At 50.4% G+C, this 24489-nt stretch overlaps 1 protein-coding gene across 3 annotated transcripts in view; it reads left to right on the top strand.

Annotated features, from left to right (window-relative positions):
- GPC1 (glypican 1) overlaps positions 1-24489 on the top strand; it is a 198399-nt gene extending 173910 nt beyond the window's left edge. For all 3 annotated transcript variants that reach the window (XM_053951899.1, XM_053951900.1, XM_053951901.1), the window contains exons 4-9: positions 12215-12380; positions 14461-14591; positions 17984-18103; positions 18556-18689; positions 19803-19978; positions 20451-24489. In XM_053951899.1, coding sequence (XP_053807874.1) covers positions 12215-12380; positions 14461-14591; positions 17984-18103; positions 18556-18689; positions 19803-19978; positions 20451-20671 — 948 coding nt within the window. In that variant the 3' untranslated portion in view covers positions 20672-24489. The remainder of the gene's footprint in view (positions 1-12214; positions 12381-14460; positions 14592-17983; positions 18104-18555; positions 18690-19802; positions 19979-20450) is intronic.

Consider the following 24489-nt stretch of genomic DNA (forward strand, 5'->3'; position numbering starts at 1 on the left):
GCAGAACCATTTTTCATCTTTACTGCCATCCAAGCTTTCAAGGCAAAGTTACCCTGACAGACTGCAGGCTCTGACACCAAGTCCTAAAACTTATGATTGGTGGTTGCTGCCACCGACCTGGCCTGACACAGACAGCAGTGGCAGTGCTGCCATCTGGGCTGGGACCCGGGCTGGGCTTGGTGTGGCCCTCTGGTAGGTGAGGATGGATGTGCAGGCTGGCACCCTGCCCTGACACAGAGCGAGGGGTTACCATGGGCCATGCCTGGGGGCGGGGGGGTCAGGGCAGCACCTCTGTGTTCATGTGCAGGTTCTGTGTCCCTGTAGTTCTGCTTGCAGCACAAATTGCAGGTTTTCATCTAAGTTGCACGACGCCAAGTGGGTTTTTCATTGCCGGCATGAAGTAGCAGCCGCCAAAAGGGCAGCAGCCACAAAATCCCTAGTGCAGGGCACTTGAAGAAGGAGGTTCCCCAGGGATGCGGCCAGGGTGAGAGAGAACACATATCCCAGTTCTGTTTAGGATCCTGTTCATTGGCTGTGAGATTGGCAGCTGCCCAAAAACAGCATTTGCTCCAGCTCTGAGCATCATGCAAACAGGAGAGGGCCTTGTGCTGGTGGAGTCGCTGCCTGCCAGCTGCTGCCCTGAGAACCTCCCTCACTGCTGCCCTGAGACCTTCCCTCATTTCTGCCCTGAGACCCTCCCTCACTGCTGCCCTGAGACCCTCTCTCCCTGCTGTGAGCAGTTGCTGTGCACGCTCCTGGGAAGGATGTGGTGGAAGTGAACTGGGATACTGCAGGACTAGGGGAAGCAAAGCTGAGACAGAAGGAATGGCAAGGGCTGAGAGGTAACCCTTGATGAACACAAGCAGAAAACCCTGAGGGAGAGGCAGTGTGACTAACAGTAGTGGCTGTGACCCTGGCTGCTCACCCTGCTCAGCCCCTTGGGCCAGCTGTGCTGCAGAGTGCCATGGGGACAGGGGCAGACAGGGCACTGGGAAGGTCAGGGTCCCCAGGTCCGTGCTGGATTCCTGCATCCATGGGCGGTCAGGAGAGCTTCCCTGTGCATGCCAAAGAGTGTCCAGAGTCCTCCAAGTCCCCTTGCAGCCCTGGCAGCCTGTGGCTGTCAGGCAGAGCACAGAGGCAATGTTCCATTTCCAAAGGCAGCCAGAGGAAGGAATTTGAAATGAATTTTGCTCATCAGTCAGAAAATGAGTTATTATAACAATCTTTCCTTTGCTGGGTCTTCATTGGTTCTTGTTTCTAAATTTTAAGTTTTCTCAAGGTAGTGGAGATTGATGTGAAGCAACACCAGCTACGTAAGCAAGAAACACTCAAATAATCGATTTTAACAGCTGTTTGCATTTCCTTTTCTCAGTAGATGTTCTTAAGGCTGATTCTCATTTGAGTTTGAAACAAAATACAATTATTTTCTTTATAAGCTTTTTCACTAAATCCTATATTTCATTTTACCAGTGGAAGTTTAAGTCAGCTATCAGTATATTTTTATTTAGCCAATACTGTGTTTCACAATATATTTCAGCCTTATTTTTTTAAACTTTTCTGTTAGTATAAGGTACATGGCAGCTTTCCTATTTACCACATGAGTAATTTTTAAACACATGGTGGGTCAGTCTGGGAACCAAATTCCAATTAAAAAGTCCTAAAAATAGATTTTTAGAAATGTTTTTAATGGTCTAGTGAATGTGCTGATAGGACATATAGAAAATAATGTTTATCTAAACATGTTTTGCATTTCCAACAAGTCAATAACATAACAAAGACAGTATGGTCCTCATGTCCTTTAAGATTGCAGCCATTTTTCATACCCACTTTTTTCCACAGCTTGAAAGGACATATTTGTCTTTCAGCTTTCAGTTGCTTTTCTCATGAAGTAGGCATAAAATTGATCTCACTGAATTAAATGAAGATAAAATCTTCTTCTCCCACCCATGAAACCACTGTGCTAAAGCATCTCAAGAGCAGTGAACTCTGGTCACATGTGCTTGGTGGGACATCTCCATCCTTTCAGTGGCTGATCTTTTTTGAGAGCATCAGCAGCAGATACACACAACCGTAAATAACATGTTACTCATTTAAAGGATTTCACTTCTGTAAAAGTATTAAGCATTTATCTAAATTGGCTTCCTCTTGATCCTGAAAAGCCAGTGTTAGTAAGTAGATGCTACGAGAGCGTTGTTCCACGGCAGCGTCGAGTGGCAATGCCCTCATATCCCCACATTTATTTCCTTGTCACTGGCTGTTATCCCAGCTCCAGCTTTGTAGCTGTGCAGGTTTTGCATGGCAGAGATGTGAGGGTTTGTGTCTTGCAGAGTTTCCACGTGGCAGCAGGGAGCAGCAGGTCCCACAGGTGCTGGTGTCAGCAGCAGGAGGGCAGGTGAGAGGGTTCAGGGGTGCAACTCACACAGCCAGGTACCAACTGCAGCTGCTGGAGCAGCCTGGGCTTTTCCTTGGTTTTCCTTCCTGTCATTGCAAACCACTGGTGAGGCTTTCCAAAAATGAGCTGGTCAGCACCTGTGCTGGAGGTCTGTAGTGCTGCAGACTCAGCAGCAATTCACAGGGTCCAAAAAGCCCCAGGGATCTTTTGCAGGACTGGCTGTGCTTGGGAGGGGGGCAAGGAGGACTGCAGGCCCATAGTGGGAACCTGCAGTGCTGCAGACACCCCTTCCTGTGAACCATCTGAGGCTCCAGGCTGAAATAAGCTCTTGACCTTCAGGGACTGGTCCTGCAGCAGCTCCTGTGCTGGCTGCCTTTTGCCCTTGTAGCCTCTGGCACAGCTTGCCCAGACCTGCCCACGACTGGGTGACCTTGAAGGGTACTGGGACCTGCCCTTCCTTCCCAAGGGAAGTGTCACCTCTGCTGAAGTGCCTCATGTTTTCTTGCCCAGTCAACTGTCCCTGGCAGTTTGTATGTGAGACTGCATGGCTGAAACCATTTTAGATCTAAGTTCCAGTCAGCCCAATTTCCCCTGCAAACCCAGGAGCTTAATATCCCTTTCTCTGACCTGGCTGTGCTCCCTGGATCATCACCCTCCCACCAGCTGCCTTTTTGCTTTAAACACCTTGGTACAGCAGCTACTGCAGCCCCACGCACCACTGCTCCTTTCCAGCACTGCTGCATGTAAGGCTAGGAGGGAATTTTTTAATAACATTGGAATTTGTTTGGATAGATTCAAATCAAGCTGGATGAGAAGCATGCAGTTTTGAATACATCCTTATGTATTTCACATATTACTTTTCAGTATTTCTATCCCTTATTATGTTTCAATCACAACCCTTCAGGGATAAAAACCCATAGGTGTTCTGAATAGAATAGAAATAATGTGGGAAAGTAGATCTATGTCTTCCATATTTACCTGGTGGTTAAAAGTCAATTGAATCTAGTTTTCAAAGGATTGAAAATTGTACCAGCTGGAAATACCTGTGTTAAATGAACAGAGCAGGAAGTGTGTGGAACAGGCAGGTGTTGGCTTGCAGTATTTTCCTCTGGAAGGAGAGGACATGACAGCAGTCTGTCTGCATGAATCTCTCTCATTTTAATATCTGAAGGCAGTTAGGTACTAGACAGGAACCTAAAGACATAGATCTTCCCAATTAGCTGTGGGTGCTGCCTGTGGAGCCATTGTCACTGCCCTCTCCAAGTGCCCTCACACTGCCCGGAGGGAGATGGGAACAAGGCTCCTCCCTGTTTTGCTGCTCCAATTTGCCTCAATTGCCCTAGCCTTCATATTTAATTATTTTTTTCCTGAGTCTGCAGAATGGCCATTTGGCTGCTGGGCTGGCAGGGCTGGACCCAGGCAGTCTGCTTGGCCTCAGGCCCAACAGCAGCCCTGGTGTGCTGGAGCATGAAGGGCACAGATTTGGCAGCAGCCTCCATCCTCCACATCCCTCCTGCAGCACAGCACTGAACACAGAAAGGTGACAGCAGCAGGGGCTCTGAACTGTCCTGGCATTTTCTGTGTCCTCCCTGTGCCACCAGACCCAGCAGACTACCACCAGCACACTGTACCTGTGCCCTGCTTGCCCCTCATCTCTGACAGGTTTGGGAACTTGTTGGATCTTGAATGATGGGCTTGGCAAGGCCTAAGCCTCACTGTGCTCCAAGGACTTGTGGCTGTGCATTTATGGGATGAAGATACAAAATAATGACTGAAGTGATTATACAATTCATTGGACTTTGAAAGAATCATATTTCTGTCAGCCCTGCAGCTGTTTCTTTTAGAGTTTCACTCTGAAAAATGGGAAAGCTTGGTTCATTTAACACACGTCAAGGTGCTAATTACATCAGGGCTAGCATAAATATGCACAAGGCAGCTGCTGACCATGTGGTAGAGGGAGCAGGGTGTCCTCCCCACAGCAGTTCCCCTGCACCAGCCAAGGGTTGGGCACACCTGCAGTTCCCACTCCTGTCACCAGAGAAACTGGGCACTGACTGCCCAGTCAGTCACATTTCCAGTACACATGTGGAGGTGCAAAGAACATTGCAGCCCTTCTGGGTTTTGATCATAATATTAGAGGGTCCCTCCATGGAGAGACTGTAAAAGTAAAATGTTTCCCAATGTGAAATGGCCACATGGCAGATAGCTCTGATCACAGAGTTGGCCAGCTCCCCTGTGAAACACAAACCTCTCCTCTGAGTGCTGGTGTGTTCTAAAAGTGAGCAAGGCTGGCTTTCTGAGTCCATTCCTGGGCTCTTGGGCATCCCACTGGAAGCTCAGGAGCACTCCTCACTGCTGGCCCAGCAGGATCAGCTCCTGTGCTTGACTTGTTTTTGTAGCTGCTGTTCTTCACATTGACAACTTTATCCCAACTGTAGGCTTGGATTTGGGGTAATTGGAGTGGCTTTGAATACCTGCCTGCATTTCCCAGCACACACAGCCTGATCTGTGGCTTGAAGAGCTGACCTGCTTTCCCTTAGACACTGCCTCAGAAAGGATTTTTCACAGCTGGCAGAACTTCCCTCTCCTGCCTTTAAAATTCCAATGAGTGAAGGTGCCAGGAATGGCTCAGCCCATGGGGCTGCTTCAGCCCCAGCCCTGGGGAGGTCTCCAGCTCTGGGTGTTCCTGCCTCCTGCTGGCTCCAGAGCATCCCTTGCTTTGGAAACCTGAATTGCCTGATGTCACTGGGTTTAACTGGTGCTTCTGGAGGTTTAGAATGGCCATTCAAACAGCAAGGCCTTCTACCTGAGAAAACAGACCTGAGAGTCAGTGCAGGCACATTTTGACAGATATCTGACACATCTGGAAGTATTTTGTTTCACCCCCACCAACCCCTCATCAGACCAAAAGCACGGGTGCCAGTGCCCACCTTGGGTCTGCACTGCTCCTGGGAGATGAGAGCCAGGAAGGGAATGGGAGAGCAGCCACAGGGCAGGGACGTGGTCAGTGTGGGAAACACCAACACCACAGCACAGAGAGCTCCCTGCAGGCCACCCTCACAGTGCCTTGGGCAAGATTTTAGAGGGACTAGAGCCCACAGAGCATCACTTCTGCCAGCAGTGTTAAGGACCAGCTCAGCCTCCATCAACTGCCCTGCCCTTGTACCTCTGACAGTCTGGGGGGTGGGGGTGTGGCAGCACTTCCAGCAGCCTGGAGTTTTCACCCAGGCTGGCCTCACTCTCCATCCCCAAATCTCTCCACTCTACCTAACTCTGCTTCCCCTGGGAAGGAAGGCACAGATGGCTCACAGCAGCCTGGGGGGAGTATGCAAGGGGAGAAGGGGGGTAGGAAAAATACCAGCAAGAGCTCAACTTATTTATTGGTGTTAAATGCCTTTCAGATGTACTTAAAGGCCCCTGAAGGCTGAGGAGTCCAGTCACATTGCAACTAGGCTGCAGGTTCTCATTTGCTTTTAAGCCAGGCTTCAAAAGGAGAAAGGATTTGGGGTCGGATAATTCTTTTCTTCTTTTTATTTTTTTTTTTCCTTTCTTTCCTTTGTTTGAAGCCAGCACTTCAAAAGCAGCATCTGCAGCTTGGCTGCAGGCTCTGGGTGCCAGAGGAGCTGGCTATCTCCTGCTGGGCACAGAGGAGCCCTGCCACTGGCCCTGGGGTCAGTCCCTTGCCTGGAAGGCATCTGGAGCCAGGCTCTGTGCCCAAGCACAGCCCAAACACACTGCTGCTCTGGATGGAGCTTAGTGCTGCCGCTGGTGGAAGGATTGTCCAGATACCTGTGGCTTCCTAAAGCTCCACTTTTCTCCAGCTCTCAGGAAGCTGGGATGGGAAAGAAGAATCATTGCTTGACCCTGTAACTGCAGGGTGTGACAGAGCTGTTCCCAGCATTAATGCCTCTTCAGCTGCAGTTCCCTGAGGCCTTCCTCTCTGCCTCCCACACTGTGGTCCTTCCAGACACCTTTTCAGGAAATAATTTACTTATACAAAGAAATGTTTTTTGGAGTGAGGAGAGTATAGCAGCTTTTAGCTTTGAGCAAGTCAGACCATCACTTTCATGGTCCTTTCGTGCCCTGATATAGCTCAGGGTATTTTTGGAGGCTTTGAGTATTTTTTGAAGCACTAGACATTAGGGTAATGACAGAAAATGTCTCTCCTCCTTGCCCCTCTGTTCTTCTGTGAGACCTCTCAAACAAGGTCCCAGTTCAGAAGAGTAAAATCCCTCCCAGTGTTGCAGGTTCAGCAAGGTCTGGGGTCAGGAGGAATTGCATCCCTCTTTTGCACCAAAGCTTACACTGTTAAAAATCTCTGCAGATCAGTGGGTGCTGTTTGGAAAAATCAGCACATAACCTGGGTAGGAGCTTCAGAACAGACCATGCTGGGGCTGAGGGAGAAGTGTTCCATGGTTCTAGAAGATGTGCTCTTGTTACCTCTGAGCATCTGTCAGTGTGCAAACATGGGTAACTTGGGCTGAACGTACAAATCACAAGTTTGATTTGTTCTTCATAGGCACAGAGGAAAGATGGGAAGGTTTTCCCCTCTCTTCTGGAGAAATCTAGCCCATTTTGGCCAGAGTGCTGCTGTGTGTCCTGTGGCCTCTGAAGGCCTGGCCATGCCCAGAGCTGTCAGCAGTCGGGTGTCTCTGTCCCTCGGGTGCCTGTGCAGAGGTGTCTCATGCATTGGAGCTGAGTGCTTGCCCTGTCTGCAAGTACTTTGTCCTCCCTGTGTTTGTGCTTCAAAAAATTTATAATTGTTCTAAAGTTGTGTTTAGGTGCTGTGAAGGGTAACTTCACCCTCCTAAAGTGCAGAAGGAGAGAATTGGTGACTTCCTGTTATCCTCAAGCCTCCTGTGTTTCTGTAAGCCTCTGCTTGGAAAGCATGCTAATAAAGTACATGGCAGGAGCGCTTTTTTTTTTTTTTTTTTTTTTTTTTTTTTTTTTTTTTTTTTTTTTTTTTTTTTGTTAAAAGCCTTTCACACTGAATGTTTTCTAAATAGGCTGGGGGGTGGCAAGGAACCCTGTTAGTGCCTAATCCCCCAGCCCATCCTCTCAGCAAATGGCTTGTGAAAGTCATTAATTTCACTGTAATTGATTTAAATGTTGCTCAGGAGGAGGAAAAATTAAGGAAACCAATGCCACTCTGAATAGAGAATTATATGTTCTCAATTTTCTGTCAAATTATCTCCCCATGTGCCTGTTCAGTGCTGGTTGCTGAGCAAACACTGTGCCAGGGAGTCACACAGCAAATCCCAGCTCACAGAATCTGTGATGAGCTCCAGCACCAGGGCAGGAGGCAGGAGAGCCTGCAAAGGTCTTTGCCTCCAGCAATTCACATCTGATTGGGTGGGTCCACTAACAGCACATGGGCACATGAGGCTTTGGAAAGTGGCCATGGAAAAGCACAGAGCTGGACCTGCTGACAGCCTCCTTGAAATGGCAGTGGTTGTGGTGGAACTGGGCTTTTTATGAGGCAGCCACCTGTTCCCCTTGCATTACCTCATCGCTACTACTGTATCCCCAGCTGTAAAGTAGTTTTAATTAAAATTATTTATTGCTCACTATTTGTCCCCTATTTTGGGTGTAGCTTAGAAGATAACATTTTTTCCTTATCGCTTCATCATTGGGCTTACACTTCAAAGGACTGTACCCGTGGATGTCACTGTGATCAGAATAGAGTATGTGGATTTTAGCTAAGCAGTGACGTACAATCAATGTATTTTTAAGCTGAGCTTAGCTTTATTTTGCATTTTTATTTATACTTCTGACAACTGAATGAGTGCCCTGGCTCCAAGCCATATCTCTCAATAATAATGATCTTTTCTTCAGATTCTTGAAAAATGGCTTCTCCACTGTATTGTGCATGTTCTCTTAACATCTTAATGCAGTTTCTAGGTCACTGAGCTAAGAAAAGACTATAGATGCCACTAAAGCCTCCTTAAAGGAGAGCCAGCCACAGGCTGGGCCATGTTGATGGCACTTAGAGAAATCAATTTCTGTCAAGTACCACCTTCACGCTGTGCCAGATCAGTTAAAGCTGGAGCAGTTTGGTCAGGTTTCACTCCATCTGCAGGACTTTTCATGCTCCTGCCCTCGGGCCACCTGTGGTGAATGGATGTTGCTCATGGATGCATCAGTTATTGCAGGTCTGTGCTGGAAAGCTGAGGGACTCCCTGCAGGTCTTAGCTGGCACCCACTGACTGTTGGGCAGGGGGGACCTCAATGCTTCAGGTTCCTGTGAAGGCTGAGGGATGAAAGCAGAAGCACTGGGAGGTGAAGATGTCTCAGTGTGCAGGTGGGGGTCGGTCTTGCCTTTGCCAGCCTGGAGAAACTGCTTCATTCCCACTGAGGGAGTTCCTCTGGAAGGAGCTGCCTTCCAGAGGGAGGGAGGGTGTGTGTCTCCACAGCTCCAGCCCGAGTAGCTCCTCTCCCCAGCTGGCTGTGCCCAAGAGAGGCAGGACAGCTGCAGTGCTCCCCTGCTTTTGTGTTGTTGGATCCATATCCTGGGAGGGAAGCTCAGCCCCTCCAAACTGGGGCTGGGATTCCCCTGTGTGGATACAGCATTGATGAAGAAAACCAAAAAAACCTGGAAGCTAATGTGAGCAAACTATCTATGAGCACCCCAAGATGTTTGAAGGACTCTGTTCCTTAATATGCTGCAAGTGCTCCAAGGAGACGGTGCAGGATCAGGGCTGGGAGGGGTTCTGGTAGCCCCAAGTCCTCACTCTCTGCTGCCCTGTGTAGAGCAGTAGTCCATGGGCTGGGCGGAACAGTGAGAAACTGAGCTCTGGCCAAGCAAAACACAGAGAAAATAATCAGTGTGGTTCCTCTTCTTGCTCTCTTATCCTTCTTTTCCTCTGTTCACCTCTGCAGCCTGTGCCAAAGAACTGCTGCTTCCAACAGGACAGGCTGGAGTCATTCTCTGGGGAAAGGGAGTGGAGCCTGGTGTCATGCACCTGCAAAAATTAACATTTATCCTTTCTGCCAAGAGATTAGGCTGGGCACTTGACACCTGCCAGATTCAACAGAGCAATGGCTGGTGATGGATGGTCACCTGCTCTTCTTCAGAGAGAGGCTGTGGGGCAGGGAGCAGGGGCCAGGCTCCCACTCCTGCAGTGGGACACTGCACTGTCCTCCAGGAGACAAAGCCACCTTGTGAGAGTGCCAGTGCACCCTCTGGCACCCAGAAACTGAGGTGCTGAAGTACTTTTTTTTTCCCCCACACTCTCAGGAGTTGAAACTGAGCTCAGATGCTGTTGTTGCCTGCACCCACTGCCCCAAGGCAGGTGGCAGCATCGCAGAGGAGCTGTAGGGACATGGACACAGGCAGTGTGGCTGGTGGCAGTGTGGTTGATGACAGGCAGTGTGGCTGGTGACAGTGGCATGGAGAGGAGGACAGAAAGCATGGGGCCTTGGAGATACTTTTCTAAGCCAAAATCTGTCTCTTGCCTCTTTCAGTGCCTCCCATGGGGTCTGGCAGGGTATCAGTAACTTTATGTCTTTGCTGGTGGCTGTCCTCTCTGCCTGGGGGGGTTGGCCCACACCACCTCAGGGGTGCTTCCTGCAGGCAAAAATGTGTTCCTGTTTTCCAGGCCATTTCATCTCCCTCCACTCCAAAAGTCAGTGCAGTGCAGCCAGGGATGTGTGTGGGAAAGGCAAATGATGCTCTGGTTCCCTCAGGGCTGTGGGAAGCCCCATGTTTCAGGACTTAGCTGTGCCCCGTGTCCCACTTTGTGCAGTGGGAGGTGACAGTGCCCCATGGCCACAGCAGGATGAGCAGGGACGGGCTGTTCCATGACAGCACAGGGGACAAGTTGTGTTCAGGAGCTGATGGCTTGTGCAGGCTACAAGATTGGGTTGTGAGTGTCACCGTGTCATGTTGGTGATTGCTCTGCCCGGGGAAGGGGAGGTCACAGCTCCTCTCCCATCTGCATCCCTGCTTTTTGTGTGAGTGCTCTAGTTTCAGAAGGTCTGGAGCTACAGCCTGTGCTACCATACACTGTGCTCTTACCTGGTGTCTTTTCAGGCACTATTCAGCCATGGTTATTCAAACCCTGAGGTGAAAAATAAGCTCCTCCTTTGTTTGCCTGTCCCTGCCTGTTGCACTGCCGAGGCAGTGGTGCTTGCACTGTTCCTCCTGTGAGGAAGCGTGCAGTGCCTGCCGTGTGGCAGGACAGAGCCTCCATCTCCTGGCGGCACAGACACATGGCAGCCGGCTCTACCCGCAGGAGCTGTCCCAGGACAGGGCCCAGAGCTGGCCCAGGAAGCTGAGGGAAGCTTTGGGGTGTGGGGGGTTCCTGCCAGGCTCAGCCACAGATATATCCTCAGTCCCCTTTGGGCTGCCAGGCCAGGGAAGCAGGCTCTGTCTAGAACTTATAAATTTTTGTCCTCATCCTGAAGAAGATTCTCACAAGGTTACTTTAGTGCATTCCTGCCCAATGAAGCCTCAGGACCATCCAGCATCTGTTTTCCAAGCTGTACTGGAAGCAAGGCACTTCCACACAGGCAGTTTCAGGAGGGGGGAAGCTTAGGGATTTTCTCCAATACAACCTCTGGTGCTGGGCTCAACATGTTCACACTCTCCCAAGGGTACCTCAGAAGGGAATCCTTCTGGAGTCCCCCAGAAGGCCACATTCAAAGTATTTTTCACAAGTAGTAAAGAGAGTTCTCAGCATTGCGGCTGCAGCTGGAGGCCCAGGGATTTTTCCTTTCAAGATTTGCTCCTTCTGTCACTTTTCTCCCCTCTGAGCTCCTTGTGAATGTCAACTATCTGGAACCAAGGGAGACTTCATACAGACATTCATTTTCTCTTTTGTAAATTATTGTTAAAGATTTACAAGGGAATTGCAAATGGATCTGAGCAAAGATGGAAAATGACCACAAAAGAGAAAAGAACAAGACAGGGGAACGTGGAGCTCTGCCAGCACCCCTGCAGGGCCTGCCAGGCTGTCACTCACCCCTCAGGACACTGCCAGCCCTTGCCCACAGCAGCTGGGGGGACACTGGCCTGTGGCTGATGGGCTGGGGGGGACACTGCTGTGCTGCTGAGGCTGTGGCCCTGCTCTCTGGGCTCTACAATCTGTGCTGGCTCTGTGCTTGCAGGACCAGGGTGGTTTAATTAAAGGTGGCAAAGCCACCTCCAGAGTCCTGCAAAGAGCCAGCTGCCCATGCAGGGCCTGTGAGCTGCTGGCACAGTGTGGCTTGGCCCAGGTCTGCCTGTGCTTCCTGAAGTGCTCACAGAGAGCAATCGTTTCCCTGTGTCAAGTGCTCTCAATTGCCCATCATTTTGGAATTGTGCAAGTGCTCCCCCAGGACTATTCTCCTTTCCACAGATGCCAGCTGGGAAGGTTCTGCATCCAGGGCCTCACTGTGCATCCCCCCCAGGAAGCTGGAGGTGCAGTTTGTGTGGGACCCCTGTGTCTGCAGGACAGTGGCAGTAGACCCTTGCAGAAGGTGGTGGCACTGATGGCAGAGGCTCCAGGGGCACACATGCACTATGCCAGGGTCCAGGTTACAGCTGGTGGGTGGACCGCCTGAGATGTCCTTGTGGCCACCAGACTTGGCTGGAATGGGGATGGTGCTCACAGGTTTTTCCCAGAAGCCTGGGCTCAAACACAGCCTGAGGAACTGGCAGCTGCCCCAGAGGTCCTGTCCCTCCAACAGGGAGGAAGAGTGGGGGAAGGAGGGGCAGTGGGAGGGGAAGTGCCTTTTCCTGGTCCATGTACCCAGGGGGCTGTGCTGCCTCTCAGATCACAGTAAGCTCCTTCACCCCATGCTCCTGAACAGTCTGTGCCTGACTCTGCCCTGTCCCCCCAGGTGTCCCTCAGCCACGAGTGCACCCGTGCCATCATGAAGCTGATGTACTGCCCGCACTGCCGGGGCCTGGCCAGCGTGAAGCCATGCAACAACTACTGCCTGAACGTTGTGAAGGGCTGCCTGGCCAACCAGGCCGACCTCAACACTGAGTGGAAGTATCTGATGGGTAAGATGGCCTTTGTCTGCTGCAGCACAGCTGCCTCTCACCCTCCAACTCCCTGAGGCTGTGTTTGGCCAGTAGAGAGGACAGTGGGAGGCTCAGGGAGGTTGTTTGCAGTGGTAAAGCTCTCGGTCCTCCTTGTGCCCACACAGCATCGCCCAGCAAGCTCCTCTCTCTTTCTCACACTCTGCATGCACAACTGGAGTGATCTGGGACCTGAGGGAGCCTTGGTGTTTGTCTGGGCTCACAGAGGACAGCACTAGAGGAGATGGCCTTGGGCTTGGCCTTGTTTTCCCTTGCCTTGGCAGCTGCTGGCTGGCCAGCAAAGCTGCCAGCTCAGCCCCAGCTGCAGCCCCCAGGCTGGCTCGGGGTTGGCATTAAGAGCAAAAGCCCCACCAAAGTCAAGGAGTGTCACCTGCCTCTCAAGGGACGCTGCAGCATGTATGGGGAAGCAGAGCAGGCGCTGCCTGGAGAGGTGCCCAGGCCAGCTGTGCCACAGCTAACTGGAAATACTCTGTGGGAGCAACTGGGAGCCTGCTGCAAAGGAGGGGAAGGAATTGTCCCTTCCCCAGGGTTTCAGTGGCCCTTTGGCCTTTCTGACCAGAGCCAGCCAGCTGTTCCTGTCACTCTCTCCTGGCAGGATGACAGCCTCTCTCCTGAAACACCACTGTACAGCTTTCCTTGACTGACAGGGAAGCAATTCCATGTGCATTTTGCATTTATTCTGGCTTCCTCTTCCCAAGAGACCCTGTCAAGGGGTGACGGCTAGGAGGAAATTGGAGCTTCTTTCAAATTGCAGTTTTACATTTCAGTGTCAGAGGTCACAAACTGATCAAGGATGGGAGCAAATTGTGGAGTCAAAGGCAGCCGTTCACTGGTGGTGTCCTTCCTTCACCCTTCTCCAGGCCCTTCTGTGTAGCCAGAGGTGATTTTGGTACACTAAATACAGAGTTACTCTTTCCATTTGACAAATTAGGGCAGGTCAAATTAAGGGAGATTTTTATAGTAAGTGGTTCAAATATAATTTATCACTATTTAGGAGTGCAACCTTTGATTTAGATGTCTGTATCTCAAGATTAGTGCCTCTGCAAGGCACTATTTGTCTGAAATACACAGTCTCAAAGATGACATCACAACCTCTGAGTGGCAGCAAAATTAAACTGCAAGCTCTTCCGTGTTACAGGAGATTTTATTTCCCAGAATACAAAAAAAAAATTACCAAAATTTACCCCCTTATATTGAGAGCATATAGGCTGTCCTTGCTTCAGACCCAGCTGGAGTGCTGAGAATTGTCTCTGGGGGTAGGCAGAGATTGGTAATTCTTTGTAAGCTGTGGGAAATGGATTTATAGAAAATTCTATACAGTAATCCAACCATCCAAAATCCAACAGTAAGCCAAGCACAGTACCAACGCAGCCATCCAAGCAGGAGCTTCCAGGCAGGTGGGAGTGCTTGGACATCAGAGCTTTCCAAGAGGAACTGAGAGCTGAGGCACCCTCAGTCACTCCCTGTCCTGTTTACCAGTTAGTTGTGGGCATACTGGTCTGCGTCTGTACCTGTATAGCCTGATCTCACCCTGGCTGTTGTCCTTCCAGAGGTGAAGGTGAGAAGAATTACTGCTTTTCTCCCTCCTTCACTGCCACAGAAACTATTTCCCACATCCACTACCTCTGGCACTTTACTGACCCAAATTCTCCCACTTTCTCCTGGCTGCAGTGCTTTGCTGAAGACATGCACTGAGTTGGGAGGGTGAGGGCCAAGTATTGCTGTGTGTTTCTTAATTATTCTGCACCAGTTTTCTGGTTTTCCTTTCTGTATCACCCAGGGAAATGCTGGTTACTTTAGGTGAACACTCTACCCAACATGTATTTACCATTTGCAGGAGGTTCCTTTGCCACAGAGAGTGGCTTTACCTACATAAAGTAGGGAAAACAAGTGTCCACCTGGGCAGTGGTGAAAATGGAGAGGTGTCTCCCAACAAGGAGACCTGCCAAGGTCCCAGCAGCTTCTCCCACCCAGCATGAGCTGATCTTTGCCTTGGTTTGCCCAGAGTGATGATGAGAGCTGTCCCTGCCTTGTTCACCAGATTCCCTGATCGGGGTGGCCGATCGGATCGACGGACCCTACAACGTGGACACTGTGATAGGCACCATCCACATGAGGATCGCTGAAGCCATCTCTAACCTACAGGAAAACAGAGACTCAATCACAAGCAAGGTAGGAGCATGTGCCTGGGCCTGCCTGAGAACACATCATGTGCAGCTGCCAGGACCAGGCGCTCTTTTGTGCTCACTCTTCAGCTGAACTGGGAGACATGAAGAGTGAAAGACAGCAAATGCCCACTCTTTTAATGATAAATTACATTGTTTCCTACCACCCATCTGACACAGGCAAAAACCTTTGCAGGTGTTTCCAAATACTGCTCCCTGCCACATCCAGCCAGCCTCCTTTGGTTACAGGCACAGGAGGTGGGACTGCATACACAGTGATGGAGGCGGCATGTGCCATTTGCAGTCAGGGCCTTCTGTGCTGAAGAGTTCTGATGTTTTGGCTGAGCTGAGGCATTTACACAAAGTGCACAGTCCCCAGTGACAGGAGGCAGCTGCTTTAACCTGCCTCGAGGGGATCTTCTGCAGTGGAAACACTGGGCTATCAGGTGGTATCATGGGACAGAGCTGCAATCTGGCAGTCCATCTGGAGAGTACAAACCAGGCTCTCCTGAGGCTCACCTGTCTTCCAAGAAGTATGTATCATGAAGGTCTCTTCTGTCTGTCTTCTATTTTTAGTATATTCATCCACTTAACCACAGTCGCCTCTGTAGCTGCAGGTAAGAGAAGCTTTGGGAACAAAAGCAGCCCTCCAGGGCTCCTGCCTTTTGCCCAGACACTCCCCAGGTCCTGCAGCTATCCCACAGTCAGGGCAGAGATGCAGATGAAAGAAGTGGGACAGGTTCTAACCGGGTTTTGGATAAGGGAAGGGCCTGAAGTGTTGCTTGGCAAACAGGAATTCACTGGCATACATCAAAGTATTAAAAGTCGTGTGCATCCAAGTACTGGGTTAGGTTTCTTTTCTGACATGAAAGGCAATGTTCTTTCTTCCCTCATTAGGTGAGACTGAGGCTTTCCACATAAAAGCAAGTCCCTGGTGTGGGAAAACATAGCATCATCTGCAAACAAAGATGTTTCCAAGGGGAATACAGTAAATCTGGTGAAATGAAAGGGGCTAAACAGTCTAACTGGTGTTTGATTGGAGCAACCAAACATGTTTGATAAGCTCCTCAGTATGACCTGATGACTAGGTGAATGGTGCACTCTGCTGGTGGCACAGCTAGCAGAGGACAGGAGCTGCCAAGCTCTGAGCTCTGTTTTTGAGCATGGCAAAGCCATCAGATGAAGGATGTTGTTGTCAGCTGAGTTCAGAGCCAAGGGCATGACCCAGACCAAGGGCACTGCTGTTAAGGTAACCTCCCAGTCTGACCAGTCAGGAGGCCCTCTGGCAGCCACATTCCCACCATCAGAGGCCATCACTGCAGCCCCTGGGAGTGGCAGGTCACAACCCCCGGGTTCCCCCTTGACTCCTGCACACCGCACTCACAGACCAGGTCTCCTCGCCGGTTCCATCCCAGGTTTCCCACGGCAGTCTCAGATCTCTCCATCCATAAAGCAATTTATTCACAGCACAGTAACACAAAAATAGCTTGAGCTGGTGTCTCTGAGGACAGCAAAGGAACCCCTGGGTTTTTATCCCCTCACAGTAGAAGCATGCTCTGTGTCTGCTCACCTGGCTGCTGCCACAGGTCCCGTGCCCTTTGTTATGCAGAGGGTGGGCAGTTCACAGCCTCTGGCTCAGCACCGGAGCTGAACCTGCAGCTGCACCTGAGCCACCTGCAAGGAATGCACTCCTCCACACAGTATGCCTTCTTTGAGGAGCCAGGAGTGGCCCTTGGCCCCAGTGCCACCCTCAGTCCCACGCTCTCCTGGGATCTGGGTAAAGCTCTAAAGAAGCACTTGTGGTACCGAGCCTTGTGTTCAGGGCAGCACAGAGCCCTCTCCCTGCTTCCTCACACTTCCCTTTCTCCCTGTGGTTCTCTCGGATTTCAGGCAGCAGGAGCTGTCAGAGGCTGCAAACACCTATTTGTTCTCATTATTCAGTAGACCACTGACCCCTCAGTCTGCTGGAGCTGTTTTCTCCAGCAGTAGTTTGCATTTCTCACCTGAAGCGTTTAGAGTGGCCAGAGGTTCGCCTTGGTACCACACTGTGCTGGAGCTGCCACTGTCCTGGACACCTCCCCAGACTTTTATCTCCTGGGAAGGGGCCAGCAATAGTCCAGCAAGAAACAAGGTTTTGTTTTGTTAGAACCAAGTTGAAAATGCTCTACATGCAATTTTCAGGGTGGGTTTTTTGCACAGAGCAAACGAGACTGATGAACAAACAAATTGGCTTGGTGCTGAATTGCTGGAGTCATCAGATCCATCTGGTCAGCGGGACAGGGCACTCCAGGAGGGGCCTTTGGGGGCTGAGTGTCCCTCAGACACACAGACAGGGGACTCTTGGCCAGGTTAGCACTTGGCTGCCAGAATGCACGAGCCAGCGCATTCAGCAGGTGGCACGAGCTGTGTCAGCAGAGCTCTGCCTGTAGCCCTGCCTCCTCTGCTTTAAGGGGACACCAGGCAGAGTCACGTTTATCAATAGCTTCTGGCAACCACAACAAGCTTGGAGCCCTCTTTTCAAATCAGGTGGCTTCCTTTGTGAAGGCTGGCATATTCTGACTCAAAGTGACAGTGCAAAGTGCCTCCTGACCTCTGATACTTTGTCCAGCCTGGCCCTCTGAGCTCTCCTGCCACCAGTGAGGCTCAGCTGCCCAGCCCTGGTGATCTGCATCAGAGGAGTTGCTGCCTGGACTGGTGATGCAGAGACTGGGAGAAGCAGGTGTTTCCAGGACACCCTTCATCTCACCCTAGAGGCCAGGCATGAGGATTTGTACCTTCCAAGTGCTTCTGCTGCCTTCTGGCTACAAAGCTCGCCTGGGTAGGTAGTTAGGATGATAGGAGGTACCTGCAGATAACAGATAAATCAGTTCTGCTGCCTCATTTGCCCCTGAAACATCCAACCCGACAGATTGGGACACATCTGCTGTCCTTGAAGTGCCTTGTTGGAGGCACATTGATTTCCCAAGTGGGGGTGTTGATTGCAGGAGTCATGGGGATAGTCCCACCTTGGTCAGTGAAGCTCCCATGCTCTGTAGTATTGAAGCCCACACCACTGATATAATGAGTGTGAGCAACTCCCATCTTTTTCTTCCCAGGATTTTATTTTCCAGTCATAAGAAGCACAGATAAAATTGCTATAAATAATTTAATATCAATATTGGCGACTCATCCAAAACCATGTGTTACTGCTGAATATTTTGCTTGATAGTGGTAACCAAAACCAGTTACAATGTGCTGAAAACACATCTGGCACTAGAAACTAAGCCAGAATCTCTGAGAATCTTGGCAATAGGAAGGATAATCATACTTAAGAAGGAAAAAACCCCATAACTGTGGAGTGTTAAATAATTAAAGGAATAGCATCGAAACATGGGATAGAGAGTTTGGTTTGTTTTTCAGGTATTCCAAGGCTGTGGAAATCCCAAAATCAGCACAAAAGGCTCCAGTAGTGAGGACAAGAAGAGACGGGGGAAGGTGACATTGGAAGCCAAATCCTCTGCACAGGCACTGGAGATGCTGGTGGGTTTGTGTCTGGAGCTGCTCCTGGGCCCTGCAGGCCGGGTCACACTGCTCTGGGGCTGCTGAGCTGCACGTCTGAAGAAGATCAGATCACCAAGTGCTGGTGTAACCCAAGCAGACCTGGTCTTCTTGCCTCTGCACAGGGTTGGGTCTATGTTGCTGCTAACCAGTTTCCCAGGGATTTGGTGCCAAACTTACCTGAAAAGGCTCTTAGTCTGATGGTCTCCTCCTGGTTGGTCTTTGGGTACTGGCACAGTCCTTGGCATGTAACCTTTAGCCTTGGGCACTTGGGTTGATGATTGGTCTTGAGGGGAAGGTTGACAATACATCCTCTTTTTCATAAAAACAGATTTTGTGATGGTAAAACAAAAAATCTGCAGAATCCTTGTACTTTCCTCCACCCTGGGGCACCCCAGAGCTCTTGTGGCCCTGAGCATCCTCTTTGCTTACAGGTTTTAGATGCCAAAGGGAATCTGACAGCTCTCAAGACATACTGGATCACCCTGCCCAGCAGCCTGTGCAGCAAAAAAGTAATGGCCAGCTCAGCGTCGGATGACAGATGTTGGAACGGGATGACCAAGGGCAGGTATGGAGTGGGTCACAGTGCCAGGAGCACCAGTCTGGGCTGAGAGGAAGGGTTTGAAAAGGCACTTACATGTCATCACAGCCAGCCCTACTTGTTCAGAGTGAGCAGTCCATGCCTGTCCACAGAAATGCTGGGAATGTCAAGCCTGGTGTCATTTTGCTGTGTGTTGAGGGTTAAGCACTGAAATGCGCTCACCATGAAATAACTGTGTAGTTTTCTACTAAGGAAGCTGTTTTGTCATTCCACATGCACTCAGAAGGCAGCAAGGCTGGATTTACTACACAAGCTCCAGAGCTGCTGCAGAGAATTGCATACATATCCCTCTATCCACACCTGCTCTGAAATGCTGCTCCCTCTGAGAGGGGGCACCTGGGTGACATCCAACAGCTACAGAAGCAGTTCCTACCCCAGCCGAGGTTAAAGGATTCCTGAGGGGAGATTGGCAGCTGCTGGACATGCACCTTTCTCCTCTTCTCTCGGCAGTCATCTTGGGCTTGGCTTTGCCAGCCTGAAGTCAACACCTTCAGTTCTTCCATATTTCACATTGTTGCCAGCAGTGTCCCAGATCTGCCAGAGCAGGAGGACCAGGGCATTGTGAAGGCAGCAGTGCAGCTCTGGTTGACAGCTCCCAGCTAATCAAGCTTCCCTGGGAGCCTGTTGGTCAAACTGGGCTGGAGCTATTCAGTGGTCCCAGGGTGTCAGTCTCCACAGGATTTAACCCAGCAGGGATTAAAATGCTCCTCAGCCTCCCATATGGACAGAGATTTTCCATAGCAGAGTGTCACTGTGGGCCCATTGATACCAGCCTGAGAGCAAGCCCTCTGTCTTTCCTGAGAAAATCCCTCCCCATGCTGGGACAGGGGAGGCAAGGCCCCCCAGCCACCTCCTGCAAGCTGAGACCCCTCTGCTGGGCTCTAGCCATGGCTGCATGGCTTGGCCATCCAGAGAGCTGGACTGTCCAGCAAACACCAGCTGCAGAGGCTGTTCCATAAGTCAGTGGTACTGAGTGCAGCCTCTCTGGGGTTCACAGAGCCTGGATTATCCCTGGTGTCTGTAGGAAAAGGTGAGCTAAGCTGAGGAGGAGACATCTAAACCTTCTGCCTTCCTTCCCAGTTACCTGCCCGAAGTGATGGGGGATGGTTTGGCTAACCAGATCAACAACCCCGAGGTGGAGGTGGACATCACCAAGCCAGATATGACCATTCGCCAGCAAATCATGCAGCTCAAGATCATGACAAACCGCCTGGGCAATGCTAACATCGGCAACGATGTGGATTTCCAAGACACGAGTGAGTGTAGCACAACCAGAGAGGTTCAACAGGGGCTGAGGGGGGCCGAGCAGTCCTGCAGCCTGCACAGGTGTCCCTGCAGAGGCTGCTGCTGGGCCTGGGGGCAGGGAGCGGCTATGGCAGCCTGGCTTTTGGCTTGGGGCTGCTGAGGGGCTGCTTGAGTGCAGACAGTTTGTGGGATGGCTGGAGGTTGTGCTATTCCCAGTGCCTTACGGAAACCTGCAGGGCTGTCTCCACTCCCAGCCCTGCTGACAGGGCCATTGCTCCTGTCTGCTCCCGAGTTTCCAGCTGCTTCAGCAGCCGGTGATTAAAGCCAGCAGGAGGCCAAGTGTATCCCACGTTGAGGGATGCAGAGAGGAGGGAGTGGCCAGGGTAGGGCTGGTGGCCAGAGCTCCCCTGTTGTAGCAAGGGGAGGGCCTTGCCCGCCATAAGGAAAGCAGTCTGTGCTCACCCCATGTCTATCTCTGCGCAGGTGACGACATGAGTGGCTCCGGGAGCGGGGACAGCTGTCCTGATGACGTCTGTGGCAAAAGACTTTCTAAGAGCCCCAGCACCAGGCAGCCAGAAACACACGCTATTCCTAAGCAGTCTGGACACGGCGTCAACGGGGCCAGCAGCAGATCTTTGCCTTCTGCCTCCCTCCTCCTCCTCCTCTCGGTGGCTGTCATCGCCACGCAGCACTTGTGGCGGTAACTCACTGGCACAGCCAAGAAACAGACTGCGGCTGAGGGCTTCACTTTGCCAAAACCAACCAACCAACCAACCAACCAACCAAAGGACATATTTAATTCACCTTGGCAAAAAAAAAAAAAAAAAGGAAGAAAAAAAAAAAAAAAAAACAAAAAAGGAGGAGATAAAGGTTTTCAGAAGGTTTCAGTTGTTTGCTATTTCTGGCAGTGCTCGAGCTGTTTTCTTCTTTCTAGGTCTTTCCCCAATGCTGGGCCCTTCTTTCCATACCTCATTGTTTCACTTTTGTTATTGCCACAAACTGGCTCTTGGGGCTGAAACAAGCCTTTGCAGAGGGCTCCAGGGGAACTTGGCCGAGCCCTCCGAGGGCAGCTGTGCTGCTGCCTCCAGTGGAATATGCAATTGCCCTGCCCTTGTTCCTCAGCGCGGGCCGGAGCGCCAGTGCCGCAGGCAGCGCCAGCTCCAACGCTGAGACTGGGATCCTCGGCACAACTCCCGTGCTGTATTCAGGGGCTCTTTGGGTTCTTCCTCTGTGCTTCCTAGCTGGGCAGAGATGGCCCTTCACTTCCAGTGCTGTACGTAGGAGCGTGAGCAGGTTTGGTGGGCTGAACTGAAAGAGTTTGGCAGTGGCTGTTGGACCCAAAAATGCAGAACTCACCTTTTCTTTGGAAAAGTCACAAGTGGGTTTCTTGACTAGAGCTCGTAGCTGATGACAATTTGAAATGTAGGTTTCCTACATCTACGTGACTGGGAATGAGTGTTAGGGGTTGGGGTTTGGGGTATTTTTTCTTTGCATGCTAGTTGGAAAGCCATTTTTTACCCAAGTAACAATGGTCAAATTTCTACCTGCAGTGCAGTACCATTGTAGGTAACAGAGAGATGCAAATATACACAGTGGGATTCTCTGTGTGACAGACAGTTGTGCTGCCTCCTCCTTCTCTGGCCCCAGACATAGACAGGAATCCATTTTTTCTTGGTAATAAGAGAGACCAGGGACATTTTACTAACTGGAGCTTTGGGACTGGTTGTGCCCCTTCAAGCAGCTGCCTTGGAGCAGAGAGAGACTGGTGGGGATCACCATGGGCCCTACCCAGAGCACTGGCTCAAGGCAGCATCCACCAGGGGGAATGTGAGAATAGGAAACATTTTGTTTGGGATTTCTTTTTACCTTTGGTGTTTGTTTCAGTTGTACTGTAGGTTTTTAATGGATTCCCACTTTCCCTGTTCCTTCCCCATCATCCAATTCACCTTCTCTAACCCCTGAAGGCACAGGCTGAGCCAGTGGGTCAGACACCGCCAGCAGCTCTCTTCTGGCTCAGGGGAGGGCCAGGCTCACCCTTTGCTGCCCTGTCCCACCACTCACCAGCCTTTGGGAGTTAGGGGCAGCTGCCCTAACCCCACAATGCTTGGTGGGGTGGACTCTGTGCCAGGTTTTGAGACTGGGAGTGGTGAGTGAAGTTAAAAATGTCCTGCCGTAGCTGTAGGAGTGTCTGTGCTCGTTAGGGCTGTGTGTTTGGGGCTTCCAGAGGCTTCTGTGCCTGATGAGCAGCAAGCGTGGGCTGGAGCCGTGGGTGTAGCAGATGCTGGATACAACACAATCGCTTTGACTGCTTTGGCCAGGAGCACACACAGGTTGGGTTTGAGCTTCACAGGCTGGGGTGAGAGGGAGGGCAGAGCTGGGCCTGTCTTGCACAGCATTTGAGCATTTCTGCTCTGTCTTGCCAGAGGAGATGTGCCTTTGGGCTGAGCAAACATTATGGGGTTGGGGTTTGGCTGTTTTCTAAGAAAGGGGAAAAAAAAAAACATTTTTAACATGCAGTTTCTGAAGTGTGCAATTTAAGGAAAGATGAGAATATGAGCAAATTAATGCTGAAAGCCAGTTCATGGTGGCACTGAGGGTGCCTCAAACTAGGCAGAGATTTTTAGGCCAGCTTTGACCAGCCTCTCCAAGTCACAGTGATTAATGTCACCAAATGTGCATCCTTTCTGCATTGGCCTCACCTTCTTGAAAGGCAAAATCATACCTGATCTGGTCAGGTGTCAGAAATGAACACTGAGGTGCCGGACAATGGCTGAAGGACAGACAGTGGCCACTACACCCATCAGAACCCTGGAGAGGATAAATGTAAGCAGTGGTTTTGTCTAGATTTATTTACTTCACATGATTTTTACTGCTCTAAAGAGCTCCTATCTTTTCTTTTTGACTCTTTTAATCAGAATTGCAAATACAAATCTAACCTTCAGTTACAACAATCCCCACAACCAATCCTGCAGAAGCTTTACATCCAAAGCAAAAAAAAAAAAAGCCAGGGGGAGGGGGGAAGAATTAAAACATTGTATCCTCATCAAAACACAGTTGGGTTGGGGTTTTAACATATGACTACTGAGGTCAATGTTTTGCTTTGCAGAATGAGAGCTTGAAAGTCACTTTGCATTTCTGCGCAATTAGTTTTTGCTGTCTACCTGTTATCCTCAAAACCTTCTTATGGGCCCCTTCACATCTTAAAGCCAGGAATTTACTGATTATCCAGTTAGTATTTTAACAATTTAATAGCCCAAACTAGTGGTTCTATTACAAGAAAAAAAAAAAAACTGCTAGTGCAAATTAATAAGACAAAACCTCAAAGAAACAGTAAAATCTGTTATGCAGGGTAAACCCTTCCTAAAGCCTTCACCTCCTGGCTGGGGTTGAGCACCCACTTCCACGTCCCTCCTGACCCTGAGGGTGGCAGCTTCCACCTTCCAGAAGCCAGGCCAGGGTGAGACCAGGAGAGCAGCCTGAGGTGAGGGCAGTGCAGGGGCTCAGCCCCCTCTGTGCCCAGCCATGCTCAATGGTGGTGGTGGCCCTGCACCCACTGGGGTTGATTTTTACATCTGTCCATGGTCAGCCTACACTGCTGCTTTTTGTTGATCCCTGGTTACTCAGTTTTTCTGTTCTCCCTTGCCCTGAAGTTGTTTCCCCAGCTGCTGCCATTAAGAGGCCTGGGGTTATGGTTGGCCATGCCACCTTCCCCAAGAGCTGAAATGGCCAAAAGCCCCCAGGACATCAACTCTAAACTAAAGCAAACTCTAATTACTGCTGACTAAACCACTGGTGTGGCTGAACAAGCTGAAATCAACCCAGGTCCAGACAAGTCCCGAGCCTGTGGTCAGGCTGGTGCAGAACCTGGGGCCTTTCAGTGCTTATAAATGACAGTTCCTGGGCTGCTGCCTGCTGAAAAACACTGTGACACACCTCCCCATGGCTGGTGGCTGCTCTGGGTTGGTTGCATGAGGGGATCTCTGAGGAACTGGGCTGGCTGGGGAGAAACATCTGCTTCCATGTTATCAAGATGGTGATCCATCGTGTTCTGGTGTGAAAAGGCCTCGTACTTGACAGGGGTGTGGAGGGGGTAGTGGTGAAGGAAAAAAATATTTTCAAAGACCCCGTCCCTGGGAAGGGGATAAACATAAATGGTGGATTTCCAAGTGTCTCTGTCTTTCAGCCTGCTCTTTGTGCCATAATGTGTATGTTTTAAATAATGGTGAGGGTCTCAAAAGGCTTTGAGAGCACAGCTACTTCTCATTTACAAATTACAAGCTGCCTGTTGTTTTCTGGTGGGTTTAGTAGGGGCTAAGGTATAGCAGAATATCTAAAGTCCACCTTTGCTTCAAACAAGATGCATTTCTATCTGCAGGAGTAAGAATTATTTCACTTACCAGCATAGCTGGACAGTTATCTATTTCTTTCTGTTACCAAGGTACTTGTAACTCTCTTGCACTGTTTATCTAAAGTTGAAATATGTTCTTTGAATCCTTGTATAAATAAAAAGGCTGGAGACAAA

Source organism: Vidua chalybeata, chromosome 10, assembly GCF_026979565.1.
Source record: "Vidua chalybeata isolate OUT-0048 chromosome 10, bVidCha1 merged haplotype, whole genome shotgun sequence".
NCBI classification, from domain to species: Eukaryota; Metazoa; Chordata; class Aves; order Passeriformes; family Viduidae; genus Vidua; species Vidua chalybeata.